At 32.2% G+C, this 12,666-nt stretch overlaps 1 protein-coding gene across 1 annotated transcript; it reads left to right on the top strand.

The window, feature by feature from the left end:
- Nucleotides 1-1,310: 1,310 nt before the first annotated feature.
- Nucleotides 1,311-11,240, top strand: LOC115885949 (NPC intracellular cholesterol transporter 2-like). The gene is made up of 4 exons (XM_030904987.1): nt 1,311-1,458; nt 9,973-10,092; nt 10,151-10,329; nt 11,073-11,240. Exons 1-4 carry the CDS (start codon nt 1,380-1,382, stop codon nt 11,175-11,177), a joined length of 483 nt encoding a protein of 160 aa, XP_030760847.1. The 5' UTR covers nt 1,311-1,379; the 3' UTR covers nt 11,178-11,240.
- The last annotated feature ends 1,426 nt before the right edge of the window (nt 11,241-12,666 follow it).

Here is a 12,666-nt window from a genome sequence, read left to right as displayed (position 1 = left end):
TCGAGAAGACAAGGGAAACCTCAAGCTCTCAAGACCAACCTCGAAGGCAACAAAGGTCACACGTCACAAGAGGTTTTCTTCCGGTCAAACGACCCGTTGCCTTACAGTACTTGCAACGTTTATAGTCAAAAGACTCTCAACCCCCAAATATCAGCACTATGACAAAACACAACACAACAGTCGGCCGACCTATCTACTACTGATTCGCCTCAGGCAAGCTAAGCCTCCTCTTACATCACAATTTTACCGGATCGTAAATATTTTGCATTACTTGCTAATGAATCATACTATTTTCTCTAATCGACTTTCAAATAGAGTATTTTAGCATTACTAGATAAATAAATAGAGAGTTTCCGAATTATAAAACCATTATTATAACCAACTTATTTTCCAAGTTTTACACTACAGAAAAAAAAACTAAATGCTTAACTTTTCCGGTAAGTTGCAAACTGGTAGTAGAAAACAAAATTATTGAGCAAGTATTACAGTTTAGATACCTAGGAATAGATATGTCGTGCCACCATGATCCAGAGAAAAATCTGAAAAGCCAAATAAACAGAGCAACTGCCATGTCTGGATGTCTGAGGCAAATAGTGTGGACAAACCCCTTCCCCCCATGTGAACAGACAGCATAATTAAAATTTGAAGACTAATAATTACATATGGCATAGAAATCCGAGAGGAAACAAACAAAACCAAAAGCATGTTAAGAGTCGCTGAAATGAAGAACCTAAGAACGGTAATGGGGAAGACTAGAAGAGACAGAATTAGAAACACAAATATCAGACAACAATTTGGAATACAGGACGTCGTAAGATGGGGTAGGCAAAGAAAAAGAAAATGGTTCGCACATGTAAAACGCATGGAAGTAAACAGGCTACCACGCATAGCTCTTGATGGGAAACCCATGGATAAGAGACAGCCGAGAAGACCTCCAAAAAGGTGGAAAGACAGTTGGCAGTTCATCTCCCATAACTTCTACAGAGACAACCTTTTGAAGAAGAATTTTTTGAACACAAAAAATTATAATCTCGCTTCAAAATCAAAGAGAAATATTAGATCTGATGGATTATAACGACAAAGCAAAATTTACTGTTTCTTTTAGTTATTAAACTAATGCATTGTTTTTTTCATAATAAAGGAGATTTTTTCATTTACAATTATTTAATTTGATAGTGGGTCAGAGGTAAGTCTCTCTAAGTAAAATCAAGGAAAATCATATGATAACCATACTGTATACACATATCAGACGTACATCCACTTGAATATCAAATTCAAAAAGATTAAATTTATATTTACTGATAATAAATTTCATTGAATCGGGACAATGTGAGATACAAATATTTCTAATTTGATCAAATAAAAAAACAGGAAATATAATGGTCAAAATTATATTAATATGTGGAATAATTTCAATATTTTTAGTGCATTCTGTTAAATCTACTGTTGTCAATACTTGTAAGTACACTTGTCATATTATATTAATACCTTCTTGTACTTTTCTTTGTTTTTGGGTTACGGAACATTGATGTATTTTTTGTAATTATTCTAAAGGTATATATATTATATATAATTATACAATAATTATTATAAACTCACCGGCAAAAAAAAACGGCCACTAAAAATGAGTCCCAATTTCAAAGTTGGATTTCTCGCGAACCACTCATTAGATTTTAATGATTTTTTTTAAATTGTAAATAAATTCCTTCTTAATGGATGCTACGTCAGAAATTTTTATTCCGAATTTATTTTGAGCGTATACAGGGCACAACAATAAGACGAAGTTTTTTGCCTGAACACCCTGTAGGGTGCAGCAGCTGTAGTAGCTATTGCTAAATCAAATTACATTGTAGCCTCATCTTACCCTGGTCAGTCTTAATCTGGGGATCGGTATATGGAAACGGGAAATATCACGAGTAGGTCCCGGAAGAAAACGGAAGACAGATGCAATTGACGACCGCTTTATTGTCCTGAATGAAATTACGAAATCGTAGAATTACAGCGTTTCAGAATCAATATCTGCTACAAGCCGTGCGTAGAACTCAAGTCAGTGAGAGAACAATCCGACGAAGACTAAAAGAAAACAGCTTGTCTGCAAGGAGGCCTGCCACAGGACCCCAGCTACTTCTAAGACATCGTCGAGCACGTCTTCCGTTTGCGCCTTTACATGTGAATTGGGATATTGAGCAATGGAATAAAGTTCTTTTCACGGATGAATCGCGGTTTTGCCTGCGAAGTATTTTTCACACATTTTTCACAACAGAGATAATGTGATAAAAAAAATAAAATGCTCACAAAAGATGAAGCTACAATGTGATTTGATTTAGCAATAGCTACTACAGCTGCTGCACCCTACAGGGTGTTCGGGCAAAAAACTTCGTCTTATTGTTATTTCCTGTATATGCTAAAAATAAATTTGGAATAAAAATTTCTGACGTAGTATCCGTTAAGCAGGAATTAATTTACAATTTAAAAAAAAATCATCAGAATCTAATGAGCGGTTCGCGAGAAATCCAACTTTGAAATTGGGACTAGTTTTTTAGCCACCCTGTATACACTCACCGGCAAAAAAAACCTGCTACTAAATAAATAAATAAATAAATAAATGCCTTTATTGTCAAAAATTTTTTCAATTTGTAGACAAAGGTAAACTAACAAACAAAGTAGAAAAAAAAAACAAGGTACACAAACAAACAAACAAAAGATAATACAAAACATTATATTATTTATATGTATTATTATCTTTTGTTTGTTTGTTTGTGTACCTTGTTTTTTTTTCTACTTTGTTTGTTAGTTTACCTTTGTCTACAAATTGAAAAATTTTTTGACAATAAAGGCATTTATTTATTTATTTAGTAGCCGGTTTTTTTTTGCCGGTGAGTGTATACAGGGTGGCGCACCTCATTCGCCTCGGTTGATTATACGAAGTCGGAAAGATGTAGAAAAAAATATTTTATGGGTATATGTAGGGAGGTAATGTACAGAATTTAAAATTATTTTTAAATGTACAAGGTGTTTCAGAACTAAGATCAATACCAAAGTTATATTTTTTCTAATGGAACACCCGGTATTTTATTTCATTTTTAGATTCTTCGGCCCAAAAAAGATATTTATTATAAAGGTTAAATATGTTTAAAATCTTTGGTTTTTGAGATATTTAAAGATATTTAAATTTGCATGCTACAATAGAATAGATTATTAACACCCTGTACATTACTTTTCAGAATTAGTTCTTGTCCTGAGTTTAAAGGTAGAGAAATAGACTTTACAGAAAAATGTTATTCCTTCCTTAAATGTATACAGGGGTAGGTAGTCATGACAAGTTTATAGTGACTGTTAGTAGCTATTTTCAAAATCGAAATTAGTTTATGGACTTATTTAAATATATACCAGTTTACTTTTATTTAATTTACCTACAATAGTTTAATAAATAGTATTTATTAAATATGTGTATATTATTCTATCAAGAAAAACGAAGAAGTAGTTCCTTCGTAATTCCTATATTCTACATTGCTTTTTATTTTGGCCCCCCCCCCTAAAATAAATTCCTGTATCCGCCCCTGCGCAAATTTATTTTATTCCCTTCCAACGACAGGTTTCTGCCTAAGAGGTTTTTTATAGACCACACTACCAGCTCTGCGAAATAGGACAAGAAGTTTGTCAAAGAAACGCTTATCAGGAAGATTCCTATTTGGATATCTTTGAGCATAAACCCTTGAGCACCCTTGAGGCCAAGAAGCAATAATTTTTCTCAAAAAATAAAATCACTAGTAACATATCTATTCGTTCCTCCAGCAGATACTGCTTTATTTTTCTTGATAAAATAATGAATACTTACTTATTAAACTATTGTAGGTAAATTTAAGTAAACCGTTATAAATTATAAATAATAATCTCCATAAACTAATGTCGACTTTGAAAATAGTTACTAACTGTCTTTAGAAAATTGCCATGGCGACACCAGCCATCTTGATTGCAATTTTATTTAAAAATAGCTTTTTTATTCAAAACCTGAGCTAGATAGGTATAGGAAACCCTAATATAGTTTGAAAGAGCATTTGAATCTGCTTCGATTTATTTAAAAAAATACAGGCTGTTGCATTTGAAATAACGAAGTTTTTATATAAAATCTGATGTGTTATCTGTGATAAAATATATCCTTAAAATAGATCAGCAACTTTTGATAACCCTGTATAAATTTAAATAACTTATACCATTTTTCAGTAAAGTTTATTTCTCTACCTTACTCTAACTCAGCATAAGAATTAATTCTGAGAACAGTAATGTACAGGGTGTTAATAGTCTATTCTATTGTAGCATGCAAATTTAAGGATCTTTAAATATCTCAAAAACTAAAGATTTTAAACATATTTAACCCTTATAATAAATACCTTTTTTTGGGTCCAAGAATCCAGAAAATATGCCAATAAGAAAAATCCAATAAGAAAAAATATAACTTTGGTATGGATCTTAGTTCTGAAACACCCTGTATATTTCAAAATAATTTTAAATTATTCACATTGTCTCTCCACATGTACCCATAAAATATTTTGTTTCTACATCTTTCCGTTTTCGTATAATCAACCGAGGCGAATGAGGTGCGCCACCCTGTATAGTTATTACTTTTTTATCATTTTTAACTACACTTTTTAAACATGTCCTTCAAATTTAAACATATCCTTCAAATCGTTTAATTTAATAGCTTTAGTAAGAAGTTTCAATTTTTCTAGTGCACACAATTTTTTTATCTGTAGAATCACCCGCAGAAGTTCGATACACTATTGTTATGACACCCTGTATAAAAAGATTATATCGACAAAAAGCCGCAACTAAAAATATCAATGGTCGTGTTCCAGCATTGTTCCGAATACGCAAATATTCATTTGTTAAGAGTAATTTTCTGAGCATTTTTTTTAATTGACCTCTTCAAAATTATTGTATAATAGAGGCGATTCTTGCCGCCAAACAGACACTGAATATTATACAGGGTTGTCCGAACTGTATTCCGGAAACTTTGTCAGTCTAATAACTATTTAGTCAACATGTTTAATTTATGTCAATGACGACAGGTATTGATAATATCGATTCCAAATATAGTCCAGTCATCTTAGTCGAAATAGGGTAGGAATCTCGGAATTCAAGATAACCGGCTGTAAACTTGTGTAAGCCTTTATTTTAACATCCTAAAACATGTCTCAAAACCTACATATGATAGCGTGTGCGCGACTTAGTAGATAACTGGTGTCAAATGTCAAAAAATCGATTTTTTGCGCATTTTTTGCAAATATCTCGTTCCCTTTCACATTTACCCTATTTGTATTTATCATAAATATTGTAGAGGATAAAATTCTCTACAACATTTGTTTCAAAAATTTTTTGTACCTCAAACCGTTTAGAGATAGAGGGCGGTGAGCGCGCAGTCTTTCATTATGTACGGTATCATTCAAGTTCAACCTGTAGTCTCGGTCAAAAACACGCCGTATAAAATCCGTTATATTGAAAAATATATAATTATTATAAATACTTTATATTTTTTCATAAAAGATCATATTGAATATAATAATATTTTTCATAAATTAAGTATATCTTCATTTAATAACACTTACCTCTTTGTACAGGGTGGGTCAAATTCGACGCTTTTAAATGAAAACACCCTTTTCTATAGGAAGTAGACGAAAAATAATATCCGTGTCTGGAGCTCAATTTTCATCAAAAACATGATGGTGTAAACCGCACATCAATATCTGTTACCGTTTCGGAGTTACGGGGTGTTTTTCAAAAATGTGCATTTTTAACAAATCGCTGTAACTATTTTACTATGGAAAATTTTGTATTTTTATGAAAACATTTCCAAAGCACCGTTTTACGTAGAATTTAATGGTTTAAGTATAATTTTTTTAAAATTAATAATTTAAGAGTTATCAACAGAAAAATTGATTTTTTATTTGGGACACCCTCTATATTTTTAATTAACTGAAAAGAATTTAAAATTACCTTTCCAAAAATATAGCACACTTGATATTTTGTTATAATCCCCTTCGAAATAGAGAATTTTTAAAAGTTAGCCACTTTTAACTAGTAGGCTTTGGACCCCTTTTTGATGATATGCCCTTAATGGAACTCGAAAACATATTTTTCCAGAAAGACGACGCACCGCCTCTGAACGCTGAAGTTATCAGCAACTTTTTGCAGCCAATTTCAAGAATAATTGAATAGCTAACCAAGATCCCAGTCGTTGGCCATCGAGGCCGCCTGACTTAGTGCCTATGGATCTAATCCTATGGATATATTTGCGGAGGAATAAAGGTTCCTTATTCTTCCGTATAATCTAGACAAGAATTAGAAATACTTAGCAGTTATGAGAGGGTATTTTTCACCCCCACTGAGTTAATGAATTCCGCGAGAAATGTTCAAAAACTGCCCCGTCTGTCCATAACAGAAGACGGTTGATATGTCGAAAACCTGTAGCAAAATCTAACATCTTGGTTTGCTATTTATTTTTATTGTTATTAAATATAGTTTAAATGTGTTGATGTTGGTTAAATATATTTTAAATTGTAATAAAATTCTGCATCTCTCATAGCAAATATTATTTTCGCTTTAATTGATGCTCACAGCTAGAATTTTTTTTGCATTACAGCCGGTGCCGTTCAAAGCCTACTTATTTAAAGCGGGCGAATTTTTATATACTCTATATCTCGAAGAGGAATCGAGCAAAATATCAAGTGTGTCAGATTTTTGGAAAGGTAATTTTAAATTCTTTTCAATAAATTAAAAATATACAGGGTGTCCCATATAAAAAATCAAAATTACTGATGTTGATAATTCTTAAATTATTAATTTTAAAAAAATTATACTTAAACCATTAAATTCTATTTGGAGAACCACAGGATCTTTTCTGGATTTTCTTTCATGTAAATTTAAGCTACTACCTATGTTGCCATATTATCAAGAAATTAAGTTTTTTAAATTAAAATAAAAAAAATCCAAAATTTTTTTCAAAAAATTCCAAATTTTTAATTTTTTGCAAAAAATACCTCATGGGCGTGTTTCTGAGGCCGAAATATATTACCAGTTAAAATATTTGCACTTATTTTTGGGACACCCTGTATAAATAATTAAATAAAAATAAATAATTAATAAAAATTATATAAATAATAAAAATAGAATATTAAATTTAATGTATAAAAATTAATAATAATTAAATAAAAATAAAGACAAAATTAAATAAAAATAAAAAGAACTCCATGTTCTTATTTTTAGTTTTCTCCTTCTTCTTCATCATCGTTGTCTGGTCATTGTGGAATTTCGAATTCTTCTTCATTTTCATCTTCAACGACATTTGTCTCCAAGTCTTCTAGGATTTCGGGGTCAAATGTACCATCTTCATTGACATCACTCTGATAGGGTGAAGCATTGAGACAAGCATGCCCATTACACTGGCCACAACCTAAAGAGCACGGCAACCCTGATTTCCTGCATCCACATCGCGAACCACAACCATTCTTGCAGTTGCAGAATATTGTGTTCAGCAAATTTTCTGGAGCTGGAGGTAATTAGTATAAATCTGACTATAATTAAAATGTAATTAAAGTATTTCTGTTAATCATTTTCTAATTGTACAAAGAGGTAAGTGTTATTAAATGAATATATACATAATTTATGAAAAAAAATATTATATTCAATATGATCTTTTATGAAAAAATGTAAATTATTTATAATTATATATTTTTCAATAATTAACGGACTTTATACGGCGTGTTTTTGACCGAGACTACATGTTGAACTTGAATGATACCGTACATAATGAAAGACTGCGCGCTCACCGCCGTCTATCTGAAAAACGGTTTGAGGTACAAAAAAATTCTGAAACAAAAGTTGTAGAGAATTTTATCCTCTACAATTATAAAAAAATACAAATAGCGTAAATGTGAAAGGGAACGAGATATTTGCAAAAAATGAGCAAAAAATCGATTTTTTTACCTTTGACTTCAGTTATCTACAAGTCGCGCACATGATATCATATGTAGGTTTTGAGACATGTTTTAGGATGTTAAAATAAAGATTTATACGAGTTTATAGCCGGTTATCTCGAATTCCGAGGTGAAACCCCTAAGATGACTGGACTAATATCTCAAGAACCATTACTCGTAGCGATTTTTATCAAGAGATCTTTTTTACGTAAAAAACGTCGTAAATGTATATTTGTTTACTCGGTAGTTTTATACAGGTACGGACGAAAAGTTACTTTTCAAACCAGTTAAAAAATGTGTAGGTGGCGCCCTCTACAAGTAGGAGACATATTGACATCAATCCAAATTTCTCATATCAAAGAACACCCAGACATCATTTTTCATCCAAATATTAACGTTACTTCAGAAATTATTTGGAAAAAATCGAAATAAAAATGGAACTTCTACACCCCGTATCTCTGAAACTAAGCTTTTTAGGACATACAGGGTGGCCCATCGAAAACGTTCCGCAAGGCATAACGGTCAGGGTAATTTTTTTTTCAGAAAATTCAAAAACACCTCAATTTTGTTTGTGAGGGGGACAATTTTTGCCCCAATAATGATTGCAAAATCTTCAACCCTCTAAGCGGGGGTGTCATACCCCAATTTTTTCAAATGGGAAGGGCGGTCAAGTGGTACCGCATTGAAAAGGGCTTTCTATTCTCTATACTTTCCCGCTTCGTTTTTGAAAATCGGCCGAGCCATTGAGAAAATATGAAGGATTGAAATTTGAAAAGTTTATTTAAACATTTATCAGGGTAAATGATAAGGATAAATTCCTTCGATCAATTTGCTGTTTTTTCTTATTATTTCTAGATGTTTACGCATTTTTTCACTTGTCACAAGGATGAACGATTGGGTTAGGTAGAGTGTACTTTCTTTTTGAAATGTGTAGTTAATCGGCACAACTGTCGGTACTGGGCTGAGGACAACCCCAGGGTTTTTCACGAGGTGCACACACAAAACCCTAAGAAATTGAACGTGTGGGCTGGTATTTTTAGAAATTCTATTGTGAGTCCTTTTTTTCTTCCTGGAAATCTAACAGGTGATATGTACTTGGATTTACTGGAAAATACCATCGAGCCAGCCCTAACTGACATCATAGAGAACAATCCTGGATACGTTGAAGCGGAACTAATATTTCAACAAGACGGTGCACCTCCACATTACTCTCAAAATGTGCGTAATTATTTAAACAATAACTTTCCCGTTCGGTGGATAGGACGAAGGGGTGCAATTGAGTGGCTTCCCCGGTTACCCGACTTGACTCCTTTAAACTTTTTTCTATGGGGACACATAAAAAGTAAAGTGTATAGCACTCCACCCGTCTCATTAGAAGACCTGCGAAGACGAATTATTAATGTTTGTTGCGAAGTGACCCCGCAAGTTCTTCAGAATGTTCTAGAACGGGTTGAAAATAATTTGTATTACTGTATGGAGGTTGACGGGCAACATTTTCAGCTTCATTAATAAGATAAGTTTTTTTTAATTAATTCAATTTATGCGTTTTTTGCAAAAAAAGTACTTTTCAAATTTCAGTCTTTCATATTTTCAAAATGACTCGACCGATTTTTAAAAACGAAGTGGGGAAATATAGAGAATAGAAAGCCCTTTTCATTGCGACGCCACTTGACCCCCTTCCCATTTGAAAAAGTTGGGGGATGACACCCCCGCTTAGAGGGTTGAAGATTTTGCAATCATTTTTGGGGCAAAAGGTGTCCCCCTCACAAACAAAATTGACGTGTTTTTGGATTTTTCGAGAAAAAAATACCCTGGCTGTTATGCCTTGCGGAACGTTTTCGATGGGCCACCCTGTACATTTATACGAACTTTCTATTTATTTTTATCTGCAAAATATGCAAAATATACGTCGAAGTTTCCAGAATACAGTTCGAATTACCCTGTATATTGCGCTCACAAATTGACATCGAATGTTATTTATAGAATTATTTTTGTATAGGTGACAATGGAGCACTACTTCCAAACACTACAATGTATGCTGGGACTCTGCTTTGTAATCAAACACCTTGTACATGTATACCCGGGTGTCCGTTTACTATCTACTTAGAATTTTTATCCCGTAATATTTACATATTTTTATCATCAAGCATATTAGTATTAAGCAATTAATATTTTAGCAAAATATTTAGAAAATATGAAGCCTAATATTCTGGCTACTTACGCTGGAGTGACTATACCGTATCCATTGAACCAGGATGATGCTTGTGATGGGATAGAAAACACTCAGTGCCCGATAGTAAAAAATGAACACATTAAATATAAAATATCGATGGATATTTTAAATATTTTTCCTGAGGTAACGTTGTTGTTTAATTATTATCAATTGTACTGAAATACATAACGTTAATTTTCAAAAAGTATATTTAGCGTATATTTTTTGAGATGGCTATTGTCAGGGGCGCAACTAGACATATACTTTTAGGGGGGCTCAAGTCTTTTGGGGGGGCTTAGATCACTGTAAGGTACTATTGATGTGAGGTTAAAACCAATTTTATATGAGACGCACTAGCCATCAGGGGGGGCTAAGCCCCCCTATCCCCCCCCCTAGTTGCGCCTCTAGCTATTGTCCTGTTCCACGGGACCTTTACGCATTTGTTGTGTTGATCCTCTGATTTCTAGTTTTTTTTTAAACAAAACAAACAACGCTTTATTGTGCAAAAAGCCAAAACAGCTTCATCGACAAAGCACTCACAAACAACAAAATCACAAAAAAATACAAACAACAAAAAATACACAATACAAATAATACAATTTAAAAAAATTTAAGTCTTTAAAATTACAAAAAGAATATACATGGACACTTTTAGAACAGTACGCAGTAAATAGATATAATTTTAAAGTTATAAAATATTAAATACTTGACCTTTGACCAGTGTGTGTGAGATGATCAAAATTTTAAAATTCATTACATTTTATTTCATTACATTCTGCAGTCCTATGTACCATTTTCAGTCAGTCTAATAACTTGGAGACTACTACTACAACTACTCAGCAATATATCTACTAATTTCAAAATTTATTAATTACTAATTTTTGTAGGTAACAGTGGCACTAGAATTCACTATTAAAGATCAAGACACTGGCGATGCTGTTATATGTGTACTTTTTGATATTGATGTAAGGAAAATTGATTGTCCCAGCTGAGAAATAATATAAATCTAATAAATACGTTATAATAGACTACATAAATTAAAGATATGAAGTGCCTACATTTCTTTGCCTATGGTAGATAATGATTCAGTATTAAAACAGCCGCTACACTATCCCCGAAATGTTTTAGGAAATATATCTGGAAATAATTTTATAATTCCTGAATAAGTAATTGATAATTTTCGACTTGGCAGCTAATATTATTGTTCAAAACATTGAAAATGCTGAGAAGCGTCTTCAACATTTCCCTCGTATAATAAAAATATTGACAAAGGTATCCATAGAAAAATAGGTTGACATAACTCAACAATTGGTTATGATATTCACGTAACATTGACATTTTTCATCGTTTTATTTACATTTATATGACTGTTAATAAATTATTATACAGGGTGAGTTTTCTACGATGTTCTCTATGGGTATTATGGGTATCTCGAAAACTACTGGAGATAGAGAGTCGGTTAAATGGGGAAAGAATTGCAGTTTTGTGGGGTCATAAATATGCACCTTTCAGATTTTTGAAAAAGTGCATGGCTTACTAGATATTTCGAAAAAAACAAATTTCGGCTATTTTAAAAATTGTCCCTAAATCCATTATAAGCTATTTTAGACAAACAGTTTTCAGATAAAAGTTGTAGATAATCACATCCTTAATGAAATTGTGTCCTCCGCTTTTTTCTAAAGCCTGTCATTTTTGACATATGTTTTTTTTAAATGGAAACCATAGTTGGCCATGACTTCATAAAAAGCGCCATTTTTTAAGCTTTTTATGTTTATAATATATACATATAAGCTATAATATGTTTTCTTCGAAAAATTAGTGAGTTATAGCCAATTCTTATCATTTTTAAACAATTTCACTTAGTTGGCTATGGAAACAAGTTCAATCGCCGTTTCTCTCAGAAATGTGAAGCTTTTACACCCAAACAAAAATTTGAAATATGAATTTTTCAAATGAAGAAAAGCGTGTAGATACTTGCACATTAATAGAATGGTTCCAACATGACTTTCATTAAGACCCCCCCCCCCATAATGAAAGAAATGTTAAAAATTATTTATATCATAATTATGCAAACTCAGAGATAGGAAGGACCAATTGGATTGACCTCCTCAATCACCTGACCTATCCATTTTAGATTTTTTTTATGCGGTATGGTTAACAATAAGGTTTAAAAAAGAACTTATGAATTAAGAGAGGCACTCGAAGTGGCGGTACGAGAGAAGTTTAATTAAGTCGACCGGTCCTTCTGTGAGAATAGGTAGAAAGTTCAGTTTTAAAAAGATGCCACTCAAAACAATGGCGGATTTTTTAAACATTTTCTAAAATAACTTAAAGTGTATGTAGTTATATTATTTTTTTTAGCTTTAGTTTGTGTAATGTAAATTGTAAACTACCGTTTAGTAACTGTAAATGTGTAAATTTTAAAATATTGACTATAAGTTATAAATCATAACAGAATAAGAATGCCATGCAATTTAATTG

Source organism: Sitophilus oryzae, unplaced genomic scaffold (assembly GCF_002938485.1).
Source record: "Sitophilus oryzae breed Bouriz unplaced genomic scaffold, Soryzae_2.0 scaffold_465_pilon_pilon, whole genome shotgun sequence".
NCBI lineage: Eukaryota > Metazoa > Arthropoda > Insecta > Coleoptera > Curculionidae > Sitophilus > Sitophilus oryzae.
The sequence above is the reverse complement of the archived record's forward strand: the minus strand, read 5'-3'. Positions and strand labels throughout refer to the sequence as shown.